General features: G+C 34.1%; 1 protein-coding gene across 2 annotated transcripts in view; it reads left to right on the top strand.

Moving 5' to 3' along the window:
• LOC120777742 (neuroligin-4, Y-linked) overlaps nucleotides 1–23,353 on the top strand; it is a 124,968-nt gene that overhangs the window by 69,779 nt on the left and 31,836 nt on the right. For both annotated transcript variants that reach the window (XM_040109244.1, XM_040109236.1), the window contains one exon: nucleotides 1,911–2,074. In XM_040109244.1, coding sequence (XP_039965178.1) covers nucleotides 1,911–2,074 — 164 coding nt within the window. The remainder of the gene's footprint in view (nucleotides 1–1,910; nucleotides 2,075–23,353) is intronic.

The following is a 23,353-nucleotide window of genomic DNA, read 5'->3' as shown; positions in this document are numbered from 1 at the left end:
ATTTTTCTCACACTTACTAACTACTAGATGGTTTTCAAAAACATTCAGCCATTTTAGAAGAATAGAAGATGGCGACTTTAAAAGAAATTTTCATAATTTACCTTTCTATTTCATTTTTTCATTCAGTGCGGTTTGTTTTGCCCGATTATCTAAAGTCTATAGTTTACTATCAAGATGAAATTTACTTTTATTGTTTCATTAATAGTCAAATAGTCTGTTGAGTACTCATTTGAAAAGTGCTTTATGGAAAACCCAATTCCTGATTACAGGAATGCATAACTAAAGTTAGAAGTTATGAGCTGCTTCCAGATTTGAGGGATCATTATAAAAATAATATCCCCAGTACTTTCGAGGGAACCAATTCTATCTTAATATAATCTTCAATTCTTAACAGTCTATTTTATTTTACTTGTCTCTGTAATTTAAAAAAATGTATGTCTTTTTACAAGGAGGTCTTAATTATTTGTTTTTGGAAATCTTCACGCTTTTCAAATTACATACGTATACTTCAATATAATTTAAAGCAATGGACCAAATATAAGAATTTTTGATACATGAATACTGAACGTATTCAACTGCAAGTCTCTTGCGGCAAAATATTTATAAAACCGAGTACCAAAATTGTGAAATAAGTCACGAAGTGTTACGTCATCGTCTCTCAGTAAAGCTTTCGGCATTGGCTTCTACAAGCAAAATAAAATTTAAGGCGCAATTCTAAGAAAAAAACAAAAAAAATGAGTTGATTAAACTTTATCGTCCTGTCTTCACACCTATAGTGCAATGAACTGTCTCAAGTTATAGTCTTTCTGACAGGCTTGCAATTCTTTTCTCTCTTCATCTTCTTTTTATTTAGAACTTATTATTTGTTTGCTTACAGAAAAGATTACGCATGTCAAGCGCCATTGAAAATTATGTAATGACATTAAATGGAAAGTTAAAAGTGAAATGGTGGCATTTTTATGAAAATAATGGCCTTTCGGGAAATTGCGAAGAAAGTGCAAAAGAAAAGTTTAAAAGTTTTCCGTTTAAATTCAAAAGAAAATCAATGTACATATATACAAGTATATTGCCACGAACTGGTTCTAGTACGCACAAAGAAGCTTAAATTGCTTTGAATATTTGATTTAAAAAATTATAGGAAATAAGCTCTTTTTCACCGATTTGCTGTTGGCATTTCTGTTGCATTATAAAATCCGAGTTGAGTTAAATATATGGACCATAGATTCATTTTTTTGCTACCGGAAAATCTCTTAAATTTGTAAAGCATAATTGCTAGAAATATGAAACGTTAAATTAATATTACAATACAATGTTTAATGTAATTTTTTGTGGTTGTAGCAACTACATATATATATACGTATATAAATCCGGTTTAAAAGTAAGTAGCATTGATGCGATCCAATGTCAGGTGGTATATTGTTTTCACATTTATTGATACCGTCCGCTACGATCGGTTTTGTTTTGATTTTCTTGTTTCGTTAATTTTGAAAAATATGCTTCAGTATTAGTTTTTTGGGGAAGCACATGCTTAGTAGCGAGTCTGTGGTCATTTAATGTTTTGTCGAACTCTGAGGGAACTCTTGTTCTAAGCCATTTGAAAGCTAGTGTTACACACTAACATAAAACAGATAATGTATTTAAAAAACGAATAACAAAAACATTTGTTTCTATATAAAATCTATATACAGCTTCCTGTAAATCATATTGAACACAATTTTTCAAGCAAAATGAAAAATAACATCTCAAAACAATTCTCATTCTTATATTTGTCATCGTGTGCTTTCCCAAGTCATCTTCTAATCTTTCATTTCACACACACCTACTACGCTGCCAAATATAATAGACACATACATACATATGTATAAACCTCAATGTCATCTTTTTTCTCTTCTTTTCATTCTGACATATAGATTTAGTCCGGTTTGTCCGCAACGCCTACCCGACATCGCCAACGAGACAGCCGCTTTAGAGCGTATGCCCAAAGGACGGCTGGAGTATTTGAAGCGCCTATTGCCGTATCTGCAAAATCAATCGGAAGATTGCCTATATTTGAATATTTACGTGCCCATACAAGGTGAGTGCTGTGCAAATACATACATATATACTTACTTACATATATGTACATATATAGTATAACTGTTTTGTATGAACCCACTTGGCTATTGGGACAACACAACTATACATGTGTGTGTGTGTGTTTATGGGATTAGTTAAATTTGTAAAATTCTGCCTCGATTTGTGTGAATTTCTCAAGGGACTGTTTAGCGAAAAAACACCGTCCGTTTGTCGAAATTGGCAGCTGTCGGCTACCAACTGGCGGCGGTCAAAATGGCCACTGGAGTTATGGGCGCAAAGAAGGGTTCGATCCGCCGCAGCAATGCAAAGTATTTGCTTACTTTTCACATTAATAAAAAGGCGTGAATGAAATGGGTGTATTATTTATAAGTTTGTGAAAAAATCCGTTTGCGGGTGCGATGTATTCATTTGACGGATCAAAAGTGAAGGTGGTAAGGGGGTAGAAAATTGTGTAGAGAGATGTTTTGCGAGCTTCATCACCCATTATACCACTTACTCAGGGTTAGGTAAAAAAGTGGACATCTCAAGCCAAAAAAAGTTTTCAGTAGATAAAATAACAATCACAATGATGAGGAGAATCAAATAAAAGCAGAGTTGGAAAGGTTCACTTATTGAAATGTTTGTAATATTTTTCACCTTCATATGACCAGCGTCCTTGGGCACTTCAAACTTTCGACACTTCATTTGCACTTTAATCTTTTAGGCATTTAGTTGGGTGTCTGCGCATAAAAAATAGTTGGAACAAACCTTCTCATAATTTATAATCTATTTCATTTACATCAACTTTTTTTTTGTTTATTTTAAGCCTGAGACCGCAGTCTGAGCTTATGTTGTTGTTTATACAAAAAAAATTAAAATAGCAATTAAAAGCCGACAAAATTAATAAGCCACATTAATTTGTGACTTAAAACTTATATTTTCTAGAATTCTTAAGCAAATCGAACCATCAAATTCCATGTTTATTCGAAAATTTGGAAGAGGGGCGACTACAATAATTGACTTAAAAACCGTTTCTGATATTTCCTTTTTGCCTTGAAACACTTGACGTACATCTTTCACATTTGAACATTGCAACCAGTGCTGCAAATGTCTTTAAGTCTCAACTGAGTAGTTTGAGGGAAGTTTCGCAACAGCTGTGTGGTTTCATCATGGTAGTCTAGTCTACATTACAAATCCAGCGACCCATTACCTCGTCCGTCACTTACGTGAGTGGCAATTTTTATCGCATATTATGAATGCTTCCTCTTTCTACATTTTTTTTAACACTTACGAAAGGCAGTAGCAGAAAAAAGTTACTTTGGTCTAAGTTTATTTTGCAGTGGCGGTCAACTTAACCGTCAGCCACATCATTTAATTTAAGCCCGCTAACCATTTTTGATAACCTCATTAATAGCTACATATTTTCATGGGTCATCCTTTATAAACTCTTCGTAGCCTGGTCTATTTACATCAACCCATTTGTTGGCAATATATTTCTCGCTGCTGCCATGTTCTACTTTCGCTTATTGCTTGGCCCTTTTTTCAGCGCATATTCAGCTAACCCGTCAATACCGTTATGTTTGTTTGTTTGTATAGAAATTTTCCAGTTCATTTTGCTGGCAGAAATTAATGCTACGAATATCAACGAAATTGGCATATTTTAAATGACGTCTCATTTTCCATTTTTTTACATTCCTGTTACTTTATATAATAATTAACTCCAATTGAAACAAGTGTACTAATTTAAGACAGTAACAGAGTGTATTATATCTTAGCATGTTTCATTTGACCCTTTACAATTCATTTTTACTATTTTCTGAATTCGAAGACCACTTTAAAGAATACAGTATTTATCAATAGCCACTCGATCTATTTTTTAATTTGAAGATTTCTGCGCAACCATTAACTCTTCAGATATGCTTTGGCATCTTCACTGTCTCGATTAGATTTTATGTTTCCCAAATAAGGCACTTTTCTTATTATTAGATGGCCAAGCCGTTGAAAAGAAGCTTCGCTGATGTGCTATCATAGCAGTGGTTTTCTAAATAATTGAGAAAACTCTTTGCAGTCCTAAGGATTGAAAAAAAATATAGTTAAACACAAATAAACTCTCGTGAGCTAGGAGCTTGAACAGTTTTGTTGGATTTATGGTCAAAACATTGCACACATTAAAGGTTCACATCGGGCGAGAAGGTCCAAATGTGGTTTTCATTTACCTTTGACAAGGCGTAGCTTAGAGGTTGCTGATAACATTATTAGAAATTGTACTTAAATTGAAAACTAATGAAGCAAAGCAAGATGTGAGTACACTTAATCGGTAATCTGATTATCCTTCCGCACAGTTTAGAGCAGTTCGATTGAGGTCAAGGTCAATACCAATTTTCAATGAAATAAGTACGCAAAAAGCACATAACTCATCAAACTGCACTCACACTGAAACATATGTATCTATTTTCCTTAAATCATTTTTCTTGTGAAACGTTTTCTTTCCTACATAAATTAATTAATATTTACTCTGCCGCTTTAATTTATTTTTTAATTTTTATCTAGTGCCAATAAATTAAAATTCTAATTAAATTTGACCGCAATTTGCGGTGACAGTCAGAACCAGAAAAATTCCGAGTGTGTCCTTTGCATATTTTATGCTATTTTCTGCCTTATAATAACAAATAAGCACTATATATGTATATACATATGTATATATATACATATACTAAAAAGCGAAATACACTGGATGAACTGAGATGAGCGTATGAAAATGCCAGAGGAGGGTCGCCTTGCGTAAATAAATTAAAAGAATTTCGAAAAAAAGACACGGTGTGACCTTTATTAGAAAAATGTAAATCCAACAAGCGCCCTTGTGCGCACAAGCCTAAATGAAATTCATTTAAAATATCTAAATAAATAATAGACCAGCAGAAGGAATAGCTGACAGCGAAGTACAGGTAGGCAGTGGTACGTGAAACTGTCGTGAAGTGAGTGACCGGTCTCAATTGAGGGAAAAAGAAAATTAGTCGGAGTGTTGCTCGCAATGTAACAGCTCATTTCAGTATGAGTGGAGGGAGCATCTTGGCATAAGGGCTGGTTCAAATGCCACTTAAATAAGTAAATGACTTCTTAAGGATTTATTAAAAGAAATACAATTTGCTTGTGACAAATGAGTTGGAAAATAAAAGGTTATTTCAATCGCTGATTGTGGTTTGATTTATAACTGTATCGCGGCTCGATTCGCATTTCGACTAACCCTGCTATTCCAGTTGCCTTATTATGAAACACAAATACAATTTTTCAATTATAATTAATAATCTTATCTGGCAGATTTGCATCAAACCGCTGTTTTAATTAACTTTTAAACTCCCGTTTCCTTTCTTTTTCTGTTAGCATACATATTAGAATGATTCGAGTTGTGGTCTAAAACAGCACATGCATATACAGCTGTTGACAGTTAATTAGAAACGACACCTATTTTGTAGTAAATGATGTTATTTTGCAATAAAACACGTATATTTATTGTGTTTTCACTTATTTTATTGAAACCTATGTTAAACTTAAACTCTAATAGTAAAAATGTTGTTTAAAATTCGTTTTTGTTTTGAAGGTTTTAACAAAAACATGTGGAATTCACGATTTAAGTGCGAGAACTAAATAGAAATGAAATTGATTATAAAAATAATGATCTTACAAAATCTTGCTTTCTCACAGTTAGTATTTTGTTGTTTGACTGTTTTACTTTACAATATGATATAATATAGCTTCACATCGATTCCGAATTTACGTTGTAAGACTCTGACAACGCACCATTGGTGTAGCTTGCCGTGCCGTTCTAATTTCATCACAAAGAACATCCTTAATTCACCCGAAGCTGTTCTATATGTACTCCAAAACCTTGATAGACTTCATTAAAAAACGTTTGTATCAACTTAGACAAATGCTTTGAATTGTTACCTTCCTTATAAGAGGCAAATTTTCGTCAGCTCATGGCAACATGACATTTTTTAGGATGTCAACGTATTTCTCCTTGTTTAAAATTACACCAATCTTATGGAGTAGACCAACATCATTTCAGATACAACATCCCCACACCATGATTGATCCTCCACCATACTCAACCACGCGTGGAACATAGCGAGGATAAAATTCTTGAATTATAGAACGGCGAACATACCTTCGACCATCAGATCCTAAGCGATTAATTTTTGTTACATCGTTCCAAACGACATACCTCCGTTTATTTGTTGTCTTAGACCAATAAGAGTTGGCAAAGTCTACGCGTCGTTTCTACGAATTTTAGTCAGAAGTGGGTTCCTGCGTGCTGCCCTGCCGTGAAGTCCAGATTCAACCAAACGCCGGGAAATTGTTCTCTAGGATATTTGGACATTATATTTGGAGACAGACAGACTGGGGTATATTTCTGTTCAAGTTTGTTTTCTTTGCGTGGTATGTTAAAAATAGGTTTAAAATTCTGTATAGCTTAAGGACATTCAAAACTATTTGATGTGAACATTTGATCTTATTCGAAATTTCTTTGCACATCTTTCCAGACCGACGAAGGTCAAAAATGTAGCTGCGAAGGGTAGGTGTACAGCTGCTGCGTTTCCTCTTTACCTCTTTAAAATACTTGCATAATACATTTTAATGTATTTTAAATCACAGCTTTGACACATTATGTTTATCTACCTACAAAAAAGGGAGCATTTCTAATTAGCTGTCAACAGCTGAACATATCTACATATATATTTATTTACTAAAAAAACAAAACAAAAATAATGTGCTTATACAATATCATGGCTTTTGAGTCAATTAGTAATAAATCAAGGCTGCTGAAAGCGTCAGATGATTTAATGGCTCTTATCGCAGTATTTTAATGTATCATTAAAACGTTTAAATGGAATGAGTGATGCAAACTGCAAAACTCAGTACACGGGGTTAGCTATTAGAATACCTTCCACGATCGAGGTCTTCACTATATGTAGATATTCATAGTGGAGTAAAAATTTTATTATTGTGCAAAGATCACAAAGAGCGCAATTATTCCACAAGCCTTAAAGTGGAAACCTTTTTTGAGAAAAATGCGAAGAAACCTGTCTGAGAGGGTACAAATTAGACATGTTCAGTCCTTTTTCCCTATTTTTAACCCAAAAAAGGTTTTTATTTTATTTGAAACCACTAGATATTATGGCTTTTGTACAACTGCTTCTAATATAGGAAATTATTCTAACTGAAATATGGTACTATATTTTCCAAGGAATGAAATGTTTGAACATTGAATTGAGACAAACTGTTTTAACGGAAGCAAAAAACAGGGTAAACTCTTTTTCTTTACTCTCCAGCTCTGGCTATCATACTGGACTGTAATTGGAAGCTAAAACCGCCACCCAGCTTCTTATGGTAGTGATGAAATCTGTTTCTATATTTATCGAAGAAACTATATGCTCTTAAGTCGTTGCTTTGGAAAGCGTTCTCTCAGTTTCGCACCATTAACAAAATTCGAACTCACTTTTTTCATAGATACTTCAATGAAGCAGCGAGAATTTAACTAAATTTTTTACAAAGATTATAAAAATGAGTAAATGAGAATATTTTCTTACCGTTTATTTGGAAAAGCTTGAATTACTTACCTTTCAATTTATCGATAGTACTTTTTTGATTTTATTTGCTTTTAATAAACTTTTTGAACTAAACCTATAAACGTAAAATCTTTGATGAGAAAAATGCTTATTTTTGGTGAATATTTTTTTTTCAAAAACAGTTTTGCAACTATTCCACGCCACCGTTTGCGAATATTGTGAATATTCTGCTATATATGTATATCGACATATTTACTTAATTTCGAGTTGCCTTTACCCAAAAGTACAAAAATTATCGAATACACACGGAAAGTTTGTAGCACAAAAAGGCCAAAGACAATGCAAATAAAAGCAAAAATAAAGTGGCAAACTTTCGCAAAACTTTGACTTGAGCCGACTGGGCAAATGGAAAAGAACAACGAAAAAGCAAAATTCAATAAAAACAAAAATGTGTGTGTTGAACGAAAAGAAGAACAACAACTAACAGAAATGATAATGAAAGCAATTGTGTTACTAATGAGTGAAAAAAATATGCAGCCAAAAAGAAAGCAAGCCAAAATGTGGCAAGTGCAGCAAGTGGAAGGAAGAGGCTATTGTGTGTGTGCAGTGATGAGCACTAACAAAAAGGCAAATTTATAAACATAACGCTCTAAATTGAGAGTAGGTTTGTGCGTAGTCGAGAAACTAGAACACTGAAATATTGGCAGCGCCACATTCACACACATGCATGAGCGTCTTTGCACTTCTTCGCAGTCATTTTCGACTACGAAGCAGGCACTTTAGTTACACTTCAATAAGTTTGAAAAGACGCACTGATAGCGCACATTAAAGTTCACACATTCGTATGTGTGTGTGAGCGTGCAACATATATACATACATGGGCGTGCATATGTTGCAGCGAATTCATGGCAGCGTATGAGGCACAAGAAAAACATTGAGTACAAACAAAAATTGCAAAGTGATAAGGTTTATCGGCGTGGGAAATCAGTGTAAGTTTGCTTTTGTTACACATTTGCCACCGCAGTGTCGTTGTTCCTAATGTCCTTCATGGGCGCACAAGTGTTTCACGTATGCGCTTATGTGTGTGTACCATATAGTTGTTTGTACAGGCATGGTGTATGTGCGTAGTGGGGTACGAACAAGTTGTTGAACATTGGAGACATGTAAGTTATAACCAAAGTTTTGCACAACTTGTGCTTGTATATGTGTTTAAAAATGTTCGTGTGTGTGTAACGGTACACAGGCGTGATATGCAATACAGACCCGTTGCCTCATTTGGGAATTTCGACATACAAGTATTTTTGAAATTTAATTGCAAAGTACTGTACACGGAGTTGTTAATATTTATTTTCAAGCGAAAATTTGCAAAATTTTTTCAAAAAAATAAATAACATCTTTAAGGCACATTGGAATACTTTGCGTCTAAGGTTTGTATATATTTTTCCATACAAGTTGAGTGCAAATGAAAAGTATTGTTGAGGATAAATATACATCTATGGTCGATGGGATAAATTTGATAAAATTTTAAACTGTAAGAATGTTCAAATTTCGCCTGTTCTAAAGAAAAACTTTGAGCAGAAAACCAACAGCACTTAGAAGAGGAAGTATTAAAGGATATTAAAAATTTGAAAATTTGGTTTAACTCTAACGCGAATTCACAAATATGCCTGTGGTAATCAATGCACACAATTCTTAGTGATCTAAACCGCAGTCAATTTACTTCTCATTTTAAATGGAGAAGATGCAAATGATATACGGAGCGTACGAGTGATATTAGGACGCGAATAAAATTATAATATATGTCTTATAATTTAAAATGAAATAAAAATCATAATTAATAAATACATATTTTTTAACAATATTTTTTTTTTTTTTTTTTATATTACAATTTTATACAAACTAAGAAAATACGCAGCACTTCATTATTCAACTGTCGAAGGAAAATAATTGGAAAATTTTAACAAAAAAAAAGAATAAAGAAGTTCAACAAAATAGTCAATTTAGTTTGCACAAGCAAAAAATATACTGAAAAAATCCCATAATTTTTGTCAATTCGGCAAGATATATCGACAAACTTTTTTCTGCCAACCTCAAAATTCCAAACATTAAGCCAAACCTAAATCTAATTTAGTCCAATTTCTTTACTTAGCTTTGTTATTTCCTTGCTTTTTGCGCACTTCATCTACATGCGCCATTTTCTTTTTTTTGCACACAAAACCATAAATCATTATTTATGTGTCTTCAATGTCGAAATAAATTGTCCGAAACAACAAAGATTGTACAGCCGATGGGCCCATATCAATCCGGTGGGAATCACATAGAATCGCAAAAAAACCGAAACGAACATTGCGAAGAGGAAGGCAAGCAAAGGAGAGATTAAAAGAAAAACAAGTAAACAAATTTATTATTGGCCTGTACGATTTCGCTTGACTGTCTTTGACTGAACATAAAATATTGTATATAGTTGTAAGTGGCTATGAAAATGTAAATCAAATACACTTTAGCGCTTAGAAAGCATAAACCCTGAAACAGATAACGCTTAATGTCTGCATTAATGCAGCAAACGTAAAAGCATAAACAGACCTTTGCCACAGCAAAAAAAGAATTAAAATAACAATAACAAACGAGCGAACAAAAAACGAACGCAATAAAGCTTACTAAGCACTTTACCGATGAACAAAGGATGCCATAACGAAATGATATGTCAACTGGATATTGTTGGTCAAAATAAAAATTAGGCCTTTCAAAATAAAAAATGTTAAGTCTTTAAGGGGTCAGTAGGGTAATCTTTTTTCAAAATTTATTATTTTTTTTTTCTGTTCCCTTAAAACCTTAGAATTAATGTAGATACTCACTTATATACTCACTTATATACACTTTATAATTTATTGACAATGTTATGACAAAATTTATGTTAAAAAACATGGGGAAAATTAAAAAAATTAAAATTATTTACTTTTTTATTTAACAAATTTTATTCATTATTCTAGTAGGGACGTACTTTTTGAGAATAAATTGGGTTTTTGTGTTTCAGAAGATCCAAACTTGAAAAATCGTGTCCCCCAGTGAAAAAACGCATCTTATTCACCTAGCCATTGCCACACAGATGTCATCAAAATAATTCCGAAAAAATTTGTTTAAACACTCCACGATATATCTCATGATATGTGAAAGAAGTTCTATTGTAGAATAAAAATTTCCATAAAAAAAAAATCAAAAAAAAAGTCCAGATTACCCTACTGACCCCTTAAATTTCTGGGAATCACAAATAGTTTTAAGGGTGATAGGAATTAAAGAAAAGTCCACACAAAAGGCAAGTTAAAAGTGCGGATGAAATTAGCCTTGTTCCGCGGTGTTGTTGTTGTTTTATTCATTGAATGATATACATATTTTTTGGATTGAGTCAGCTGATATACTTTTAGACTCAATTTATAAAAGCGGCGTCATCTGTCGAGAATTTATAGTACCAACTCAGGAATTAGTAACAACTAATCTACCTTGAGTACACGACGTTACATAGACGCGAATTTGTTGCTGTCTTGAAACACTTCATTAGAGGAATTATTTACGGAAATTTATCAGTTCCCTACCTGTTTTAAAGAAACAAATGATTGAATTATTCGTTCCTTTGTTTCCTCATATCAATTTTAGAAGCTTGATTGCGCGCGTAACTGCTATTTAATACGGCAGACAGGCCTACTAAGCAAAAGTGGCTAGGTGGCAAAAATAGACGACTCTAATCCACTTGCAAACATGACAGCGGGTATTTACTTGATTTATTTTTATATATTTTATTTTTGCACTCTAACAACAACGATGAAGTTATTTAATACCTACTTTAACTTGCAATATTTTCACAGAAATGTGGAAAATACTTGGAATTGCCTCACAGCTAAATTTGCGTTAAGCAATGGGAATACAGTGCTGGGGCTACCTCGTGGCGCGAGATCAAATATTTGTAATGGAATAAATGAAGAAGTGACTTCGCGTAGAAACGTGAAATATTTAAATTTTTTGCTTTTAACTGCAGAAAATACCTAAGAAATTGTACATATTACTGTCCCTTGTTGGAAATCATAAATATTTGAAATTCAAGTTAATTTTTGGAAGCATTGTTGGCTGTAGCTAACTTTCAGTGCATTTCTTCTTCACGCACTTATGTAAATGTGTTTTCAATTTCATAAGTACGCTTTAGAAGAAACTTGGAAGTTGAAGCACTTCACTTATGACTTGATTATTCATTAAGATAATATTCCAGAAGGATTAGCCAAAATAAAAACGAAAAAGAAAGGGTTTATTGGAAATTTTCTTTGTATCCACGTGCGAAGCTTTCTTTTAATGGATAATGAACCGGGCTTACGCACAAACATTTATGTCGCTGTACGCACAGAAATAAGAGAAAATCATTTAGATTTTTTGATGCAGGTTAGCAGGTGTCAAACTTGTAATTAATTAAACAAAAGTACAACGCGTTGTAGCGTGCTTTCAAACAGAATTTCTAATCCAGAGCAGCAAGTGTACAAAACCTCAATTGCGTTTATAATATACTTTAGACGCATTGAAGAAGATTAATGAAACTTTCATAAATTGGACTTAGAGAAGAAAATTGGACAAAAAGGGAAGAGGCAGTTATGTATTATAGTTAAATATTTAAGTTCAGACTGTTGGGTATGAAAACCATTATTAGCAATATACTAATGAGGTAGCCGCTATAAGATTACAGATACCTTTCCAGAGCATATTCCATATTTACTACCTTCGACTCAAATTTGTTATCTGTTAGAAAAACTAGATTGCAAGATCTCATTTCGTATTTAAGATGAAAAAAGGCAATGACTTTTAAAAGGGCTTTATAAGACCGAGTTCAGCTTGCCTAGTTTTCAAAAAGAAAATACCCTACATACTCTATTAATAGATATTGTTGAGTATTATAATGAACTTAGACTCCGAAATTACTAGGAAGTCTTTAAAGAAATATCAAGAGCTTCCAGCATCTCTTTCACATTAATTCTAAGCCATACAGTTCAGGATTTAGGTTGTTTCGCGATGACCGGGGACTCACATCAGAAAAAGTAGGTATATTCTAACAAAAACGTTGAACAGAAGTTGCAATATTTTCCAGCGAAAAACTATACAAAATTAGTCTTTATATTTTAATACCAATGCACTATACCTTCAAACTCATTTACAGCAATATAGAACTTGTACAAAATTTATTCTACCCAAAATGCCGCAGCTATGAAAACACTTCGTTTCATCACCTTGGAAATAGCACAAACTGAGTTTAATTTATAAATGTGTATTTAGGAAACTTTTAGTTTAATAAAAAAGCCATGTTTCACCGTAAACTTATGACCGCAGAGACTTGCAGCAAGCAAGTAAATAACGTGCGAAATTCTTGAACAAAAAATGTCAAATTAAAAAGTTCGCTCATCATTGTTGAGGTAAACTAATTAAAATTGTAGTCACTTTAAGTAGATTATTTCGTTAGTTGCCGTGCGGAACACCACAAAAAAACTGACAATGTAATAAAAAAACATATATACGAAAAAAAGAAGGTTGAAGTCGAGTAAGCAGGGCCAGAGCAGTTGTTACTTAACACATGACAAGTATGTAAGGCTGCAACGAACATACCTAAGTCATATAAATAAACGCATGTATGTAATACTTTGACATCACTGCACTGTCGTTACATCACTGCCGCACCGTAATTTGAAAAAGTGCAGTGAGAATTTGCATGACAACTTTCGAAATAGTTTCTGTTATTTTGCCACACACACGCTCCTGATTTTATTGTGTTGCTGTAAGGTTTAGTGCATGGAGAAATATTTAAAGAAAACTTTTTGCAAAAGTTTTAAGCTGCAAGTTGACAACTACAGTTAGGCAAATATTACCAACAACAGGAACTTGTAACAAGCAATAAAATGTTGAAAGCCGAAGTAAATAGTTGGAGAGTTATGTAATATAAATATATGGCAACAGAATAATATTATTTTACTGAATATTTTTGAAAACTCGAAAGTAATTCAACTCTACAGAAACAGCCATTAAACATCAACTTTTGAATTTTAAGTAAGTGCAGGACGTTTCTAAAGGAATATTTACTAGAGCAATAAAGCCCAGGTAGCCTAACCAGTAGAAATAAGTGAGTTATTGGAGGTGAGGCATAACCTTGTACCTACATATTATATATTTACGAATAGTTTAAGAATTTTTATCCTCGAAATAATCACATGAAGCGCAAACGTGTTGCTTATATTCCTCTTTTGTAAATATTCATATATTTGCTATTTTGGAAATCTTAAATTTTATTCATCAAAATATTGTCAGGAAAAATATTTACCGTGCAAGTATTCCAACTCAGTGCTTGCATCTTTGGCAGCGAAATAAATAAAATGTCATGAATATCGAAGAATTGAGAGAAAACCATGCAAAACACATTCACATACTCGCTCGTATTACATGCATTCATATACCCAGCAGTAAAATCAACTGATTGTGAAAAACTGGTGCAACTAGTAAGCACCGCAAGCACAACTCACTTTTAATGTTAATGTAGTAGTAGTTGGTAATTGTGAGATTTTAGTATCTTCAAAGTTAGCCCTATACCGATACAACAAAAGAAACCGCGTTCACTTCGGCTGCGTCAATTCTATAATACCCCTAACAGGTGCATTTTTATAGTATTGAAGCGTATGAAATGATCTTTATCGCTCAGTTTGTTTGACAGCTATATGCTATAGTGGTCCGATCTGATCAGCCATTTATACCAGTAATCCATGTCAAGCTTCGCAAAAACATAAATTGACGTTTTAAGTTAGTTCCATTTTAAAATCGTATTTTTTTCCAACAAGTTTTATTTCAGTGCCGTATTCTTAATACATAACAAAAACGACCTCGCTTTGCAGCTCCTCATGCTGGTCAAAGGCAATTTCTACGAAATATTTCACAATAAAACGGAAGTCAAAATTTATTAGAAGCTCGTAACAATTGCTTGCTTAACTCAACACAAACAATCGTTTGCATTCTATAAAACTGTAATTTGACAATTGCGAAACTGTAAAGAGTAAACAAAAAACCTGTATGTACTATGTATTCGACAATATGTAAGTTTGCAAACAAATTTCGTTGAAGTTTTTTCACAATTTTTGCTGCAGCTGCATTTACGAACTTTTAATGTGTTGAGCGGTGTGAACGAGTTGCATTAAGTTGCAGATTTCTTTCTGTAAATGCTGCTGAGTACTAGAAAGGTTCATTTTTTTGTTTACAAGTTTTATATGAGACTTGTTATGGAAAAATGTTAGAAAAAATATATAAATTTTTAAGAGAATATTTCTCATCTAACTCCAAAAACTGTTTTGCCAGTTCCTTGTAGTCACGGGTTTTGATAAAATCAACCTTCAACTCGACTTAGTGTCACATAATAAGGAAGAAGATCTTTATCTGAAGAGCTTTATGATTAGCGATGGGATCTGAAAACATTATTCGGATACTATAGCCTTGACTTGGACAATAATCTATGAATAATTGCAGGAAGATATCTCGTAAAATCAAAATGTGTTCTTTTCTTGCTCTTGATTGATTAGTTTGTTTGGTAGCTATATCCTATAAAGCACCGATATTGGCGATTCCGACAAAAGCAGGCTTTTGAAAAGAAAAGGGCAAAAAGTCGGATCAATGCCTCAAAATTGTTCAGCGTTTAGCAATAAGAAGAGTTACCTGTTTTATTAAAATTTCCATTTATCCACGTGTGTCATATTCATTCAGCTATTTTAAGTGTCATAATATGTAAATATACAAGTATAACTCATTCAGCCACTTAAGTGTACTTAATAGAGATTGACAAAATATGTGCTAAAATTTAAGTGCTCTTGTCTAGCCCAATCGTTTGGATTATGTTAAATGGAACCCAAGGTCATGAGTGCACTCGTATTCAACGACAGACTTTTGCCCTCTTCAACACTCTGCACCCGTGTCAATTTCTAACAAAAATAAAAGAAAGTCTTATTGAACCATATTAGCTTTATGTTAAGCTAATTTTAATAAACACTCAATAATATTCACACATAACTGTAATTCAATGCACCTGTTGCTACATTCGCATACACACTGCGAAAAGAGATTTTAAAGCGGTGAAACAATGAAGTTTGTTTAGGTATAATTTCAAAAGAATTTTTGGCAGGTTTTGAGCGTAAAAAATTTCATACATAAGTAAAACCATTAATCGGCAGTATAATCGTTATAGGTGTTACATACAAATTTGTGATTTTCAGCTTTAGATCTATATTTCTCAATGAATATACTAAAAATAAATTTAGAGTCCCTTTTCTATTACATGAGCAAGCATCAGAGAAATAATTTCTTCCTGTATTTAAATAATGAAACAATTCCCTCCTATTTAAAGATCAATTTATTATGAGTAAACCGAAATTCCGTTTCGAAAGTACAAAATACGAGTTATCATAAAAATCCCAAACTCCAATTTACGTTGATTTTTTCATTTACGCAAGTATTTCTTTCTTCCAGTGTATAAATTCACCTTTATTCAGTTCAAATGGCATACCTTAAATTCAACAGACATGCCATAAAGGCGTAAACGCACATTTAAAACTATAACCATGAAGAGGAGCAAGCGATGCCAGATTATGGCTTTACACATAATAAAAATAAATAAATATTATACAAATATACCACGTGTATATGATACCGACCCGGAGCAGAAAAATGAGAAGTCTGCTAATATTTATATATATTATTGAACGGAAAGAAACCAAATGTATTCATACGAATGACTTTTCCGCAAGTTCAGCGAGTCTTCCAGTGTGAACAAAATAAGTTTAGTATCGGCATATGGACGTGAGACGCATTTTGGAACTTTTTTTAATTATTCCTGCTTGTATGTGCAGAGTTATAGGATTTGCCTTTAAGGCCAACTTCAATCTGCACGTTGACTGTATTTCGCATGGTATCCGCAACTTGAAGGACCAAATGTAGGGAGTATAGCATTTTTGACCGCTTTCTCTGACATTTTCTTAGGAAAGAAAGAGTATACATAAATGTAATTATGATTTGTTATTAATCCAAAGTAATGTAAATATATATACTTGTATACATAACTACAGAAAGTAAATATTAAAATCACGTACCAAGAAAATTCCTTTGTGCTTTGTATAATGCTCACGTCAAATTGTTATTTTATGCCCAACAATGCTGCGTGCACTTCAAATGTGCGACTTTAACTGATAACAGAAAATGCATTTTAAGGTACACATAACGAAGGGAACTGCCTACAGTCAGCGCTGCCGAAGGACGTCCTCAGGATATCAATGCATGCCTCTGGGCAACGTAAGTCTGTACAAACACGGCAACATGGTGTCTGTCATGCTAGATTTTATACGTATCACACGGTTGCCTGCACATTGGCTGTTCACTCTCCAGCAGGTGCAGCATGTCAATAGCAGCCTAGGCGCACAACTGCTTCAGGCGTTGTCACAAAGGCGGTGTGAATTCAGTCTTTTTAATTTTTTTTAACTTCAGCATTTGCATTTCTGTTTTTAACGTTTTTGTGCAGGGATTTTTGCATTTACACATTCCACCCGGTGTCTGTTTACGCAACGTTTGCATGGACGTGCACACCTTTACGTGCAAGCCTTTAGCAAAAGGTTTATCACTCATACGCCCTGTCATGCCTCGGGCTAGTGCGTCTTACTTACCTTCGTTGTTGACATCTTTGTTTACACACACATATAGATAGTATGAACATATTTCTTTGCTGGGGGATGTTTCGGGATCTTTAAGCTGTCTCGTATGTTGCTGTATTCACACTAGAATGATTCTGATTGGCTTCGGTTACTTTTGGAGGTTAATATTACTTCTCCTCTAATATCCTTAATACAAACTGCAAAAACTGCTGGCAATCAGAAATATCAAAAAGAGAGTAAAACGGACGTATTTTCAAAGAAACTGCTTAACACAAAATCATAAAAATTATTTTCATAAAGATAGTACGTCACCATCAAGTGAAAGTCAAAAATAATTATAAAGCATATGTGGAGACTGACTGGAGATGTGGAACCACTAGCGCGCTGTTGTTAACTCGGCTATAATCGCGTATGCGGTGTATACGCCAATTAAGAAGAAGATGAAGATATGTGGAGACAGAGAGAAGGTTTAAACTGAAGTCATATAGTATATGGCTGAGATAGGAAGTGCGCTTTATTTTGTTATGAAATGGTCTAGATTTTCCGGTTGGTTCAATTGAAGGTACTGCTAAGCATGGGTATCCTGGACTCTTTGGATGGTGGATTGATTAAATGAATTGAAGATTACGTTTGTTATTTCTAGTAATATTTTCATAAAAAAAATATTTTTAGTAGCTTTGGAGAAGATCAAAATTCTTCTACTATAATCACACAACTCAACAAATCTGAAGGAAAAATTTGCGACAGTTGTATTTAGAGGTCTGTGATGTATTTGAGATGTTCTGTTTACGAATTTAGAGTTCACAAATTTTCTATTACTTTACATGTGACCTTTTAGTAAATGGTGGAGGTTTGACTCCTACACCCTTTGATTACAACACCAAAAATCTTTCTTCTAGGAAATCTTAACCGTCATTTCCGGTTTAAGCCACCCTAAATTCATATAAAACAGAGTCTAAAATGATGGAGCGTAAAGTTTCTTAGAGTGAAACCAAAAGTTTATAATTTCTGGTATTACTAATGGAAGCACTACGAGAACCATCTTTTCAGGTATCTTTAAGCCCTGCCCGTGAAACATAAATTTTGCATCTACTACAACTCAATTCTCGTCTAGCTCATGTCAATGTTATTACATATAATGTATATCAGTTTCTTCCTACTGCTTTTCACTGCGCTCTTTTTTCACTAACTTCCTCTGGAGTTTACCTTCAGCAGCGTTGCGCTTACCGTTATATGTAAATAGCATTGTACCCTCAAGTGTTATTTTTTCCTCTCAACACACTTAAATTCCTGCCAGATGAGCAAGCAGACTTTCGCTGCTTACCCGCGTGTTTAACAAACTCAACCACTCACACACACTTACATTTGTAGACATGTGTGTATGTATAGTATGGACGTGTGAGGAGTGCGCATTTGCAGCACACCTGACTGCTTTCATTTTAAATCGCTACAATATTGATGACTTTGCGTGCGCGTGAGTCTGTATACATATTTTTTTATCTGCGACAAACGAGTATACACTCGCGTACCGTTATACAATACCCTTCAATATTCGTTGTTTAGTTGTGTACGTTTGTGTCTGATACGTGTACCCATACATATCTGTTGCTTGTGCCATTTGGTAGCTTGTGGCATGGCTGCGAACTGTCAAACACTGCTACACTCACACCCTTGTAAATATATTTACATATATACCTGTGCGCGGCAATTGAGGCTACGCTGTCTGTTCCGGTTGCTTTCTATGCACTTTTATTATATCTTGTTGTCGCCATTCTCGTTACTCAACCTGTAATCGCATTCGCTTGGAAATATGCAATTTGTCGTTAGGATTTGTGGCTTTTGCAATTTCGATGTATTATCGTTTAACAAGGTTATGTGGTGTTCAAGCGTAAAACTGCTTAGGCAAATTGCTGCGAAAGAATCGACATCGACAGCCAGCGGACGACACATTGAAAGGCACAGTCATATATTATTGGTACTTATGCACGTATGTGTATAGATATATGTTTGTGTGTGCTTAAATGTAAATTGATTTTGCGTTGACGAGTTCGAGGTAAAGCGAAACATCCTTAATCATGGCTTCAGGCAACGCGAAATTTTATGAAAAAAAATTAAGCCAAGTGCATTATAAAAAACCGTCTTTGAGGCACTTGTGTCACATGCTTTACGACATAAAACTTTCCTACGGGGTGATATTAAATTTCAGGTGCTCTCACGGCTTACGCGCATTACAGATAAAAACCATTTTTCTGTGTAAATATTTGATTTTACTTCAAGACTTTTTATGTATATGTTTAGTAGGTACATAAATTCAATTTAACTTAGACTGAACCAAAATGATTCTCATTTACTCCTGCAAAATTAATATTTTTATTCTAATGCATTGAGATAATGGCAGAGCAACAAGTATCGGAATAATGTTCTTGTATATAATTCTTAAAGTAAAACGACTTTGTTTTGTTGAAAATAAGGTACATTGTTGAATGTATTAGTTCAGATACTGTATCCACATTAAGTCACTTCACAGTTGCGATGAAAAATTGCTGCATATTATTATGAATCCAGCTAAAATTGAAGGTTTCTTTCGCTTCTTAAGTTTTTGGGTCATTCAAGTTTCCTTTTTCTTAGCCGGACTGCTACATAACTGCCAACAAAGTAGATAATGGAAGACCTGTTTGTCTTCCCGCAAACGCAGACAGTTCCTAGAGGCTTTCGCATATCTGACGCATCTACTTGTCATCTCCCTATTGACCGAATCTACTGGGGTTATGCAAGTTATCCATCAACGTCGAAGATGTGTTAGTGAAGTGAAAAGAGAAAATTCTGATTTAAAATTGTGAATAGACTTAACCTAATACTATATTCACTATACAAAAGTCCATTATAGATAATGGATTACGAGTCAATTAGAGTCATATTAGTCAAATTGAAACTCAATGTTTAATTACTGATGTTATTTTCATGTCTCTATTATGCACGTATCTTCATACTGAATGTTATTAGAATGAGAATCACCTCAATCTATAATTACTAGTACCATGATACCCATTCCCCGTTTCAATCGGCCATAGCCACCACTATAGCTCAAAACATATTTTAGGGAAATATAGAACAGCAAATTTTTGCTTATGAAATAGTGGTTCGTGGAAGCTCTACACAAATTTTGCTTACTACCAACAGAGTTTGGTACAAGCGTCCACTATTGTGGTGTATTCTTTCGGTGTTGCAGGACTTTGAAGCTTCGAAGTTTACTGATTCCAAATATGTCAAAGCATATGTAACCGCCTCAATGAGATTTCTAACATCAGGGTTTACAAAATTCCTCAACCAACATGAAATATTGAGCACCTTTTAAAATATATTTATATATTTTGCAGTGATTTTCTCCAAACTTGTGGCATTTGGACTTTGTAACCCGCAGAAGGGTTAATAAGTATGCTCAAATAAATTTATAATAATGAGCCTTGGCATTCAGTGGTGTCAGCGAAAACATAGCACCCACTGAAGGCATATAAATAATACTTTCCACGGACAGCATAAATAATCGCATTACAAAATAAAAGATAAACGCAAACAACGTGCTTTATGTAGCTACGTTAATCTTACGCTGATTTTTGCGGTTTAACTCAAAGCAAGTGCATATATACATAAATGTACAGGACTGTATTATTTATATGGCTTATACCTATATATCTTGCTGAGCGTGGTTATTAACCCGAAGCTATGGGAGCAGGCGGTGGATAAATCTAAGCGAAAATATATTTATATATGAAGATATATTTTCACACGTGTGTATGCATGTAGGTATGACTCCAATTTTACTCGCACAATATGTGTACATAATATATAATGTGGGACTGTCTGCCAAATAGTCGCGCTACGCAGGGCCAAATGTGCAAGGACGGGCAGACAAGTGCAGACAGAGAGCAGAATACATAAGTCAACGGTTTTAAATGCGAAGCAGTTAAATCATTTTCGCTATCATTAATTTTCAACATGTCAGAAATTATAGCCAAAATGGGGGTGATATATGTGGGCGTACCTACACAAACACAAATCAGCTTAAAAGCTCAACCCCAAAGCGGCGATGAGTTTGTGTGAGGACGGCGTATTTATACTCGTGGCGAAAAAACGCCAAAGGTTGAAGCTATAAGGCAAAGAGTACGCCATTTTAGCGTTTCTACTCTTTACGTGTTTTTTACTTGTTTTCAGAAGTTATGCTGCTTCGCCTTGGAACACATGCTTTCCGGGTAAATGTCTTGTGCTTGTCATGCTCTTCCGGTACCAGTTTTTCCAAAAAAATACATATTTTATAGAAATACACCGTGTATATACGCGTCTTCACATTTGTGTGTATGTGTGCGGATGTGTTGTCTATCGTTTAACCGATTCGATATGCTCTTCGGCCGGAGCCATATTGGAAGGATATCGTTAAATTATTGAGTCTAGTAAATAATACTTGCTTCCTGCGTGTACGATGTCGACAGCTTTATGGCGTTGTTGCTTTTGTTTTTCATTCACACATATCGGCTTGTTTGCAGTTGTGTGGCGAGCGGAATTTGTGACAGTAGCTCAGTTAAATTTATTGATCTTTTGTAGCTGCGGTGCTTTTACTGGTAGTTCGATAAATTTTAGAATATTTCAGTTTTTTTCGAATTGTTTAAAAACAATACGCTGAATTTCCTTATTTATGCGGGAACAGTGATGGGTCCATTTTAGTACATTTAAGTGTCATTACATTTTTTCTGAATTGAACAGACTGGAAGCAGATTTTTTGAAGATGATATCTAAAAAGGTTTTGTTAACTGCGAATATTAATGAAACTGAACTAATCAATAATCCGTATTCATTCCTTTAAAAGCAATTTATTCCTTAAATTGAGGTTAGTTTGTTCCTTGAATCATCCTAAGCGCTGCAGTGTAAGATTGAATGAAAAGTTATGTCTCGGTATGGCTAAATTGAACCCCTTAACAGCCAGGACCTTAAAGTGATGACAGGCATTTTCTTATTAATCCAGATAGAATAAATGAATGTGTTTGACTATCCATGTGAGAAGTAAAAGTCAATATTCATTCAGTCATACAGTAACGAAAAGTAGTTATACTAAACAGCTCAACATCACCACAATGAATACCATTGGGTAAAAAAATGTTGTCGGCGTCAGAAGTCCTTCGATTTGTTTATTTATAAAGCAATTTTTTGCTGTCTACTTTATTTTCCTTCCACTTTGACAGCTTTTTTCCGTAATTCATTTGAACATAGTTTACGACTTCCCTTCGCACGATAAAGTGTCGTTCGTTAAGCGTAATTTATAACACGAGCGCCGCACCATACGTCAGCATCACCTCTGCGACCGCTGCTGTTTTACTTTCTTATTTGCTACACCACTCTCTATTGAACTCCCTAATGTTTGCATATAGAAATTTGCTTTACGAGGGCTCATTTGCCAAATCAGGCAAATAAATGGTGGGCCGCATCGCAGCATCGATATTTTGCCGGAAGTGCTCACCGTTCGTGATGTATTGACTCAGCGTGTTAGATTTTTTGCTTACTCTTATTTTTTATCAAACATAAATAAGTTGTCAAGCAGTTATTTTTCTAACGAGTCGAAGATTTTTTATACCGACTTACTTCCATTAGACAGACACACACACACATGCATTTGTAACGTTGAAATGCAAATATTTTTTCAGTCGTTTGTAAATAACTCAAGTTGAAGTCAATTTATTTTATCAAAGCTTAGATAAATTATCGTCGCGTCACTCTTAGTGGTCCGCGTACTACACCTCCACTGAGCGATTGAAAGTTTTTTCTGAGTGTATGTGTGTATGTGTGAATGTTTTTGTTTTGTGCTTTTTCATGATTATGATCAAAAACTTATCAAACATTACGCACGTGCGGCGATACAATTTCAGATAATTTTTATGGAGGCCTTTTGCAGTTTGTAATAAAGTAGTGTGCTTTTGGATTATTTGCGCTGTTGATATCTCTCTTTTGGTCTTACATACATAAGTGGAGACACTAATCTAT

This window comes from Bactrocera tryoni, chromosome 1, assembly GCF_016617805.1.
Source record: "Bactrocera tryoni isolate S06 chromosome 1, CSIRO_BtryS06_freeze2, whole genome shotgun sequence".
NCBI classification, from domain to species: Eukaryota; Metazoa; Arthropoda; class Insecta; order Diptera; family Tephritidae; genus Bactrocera; species Bactrocera tryoni.
This window is presented reverse-complemented; position numbering and strand designations above follow the sequence as displayed.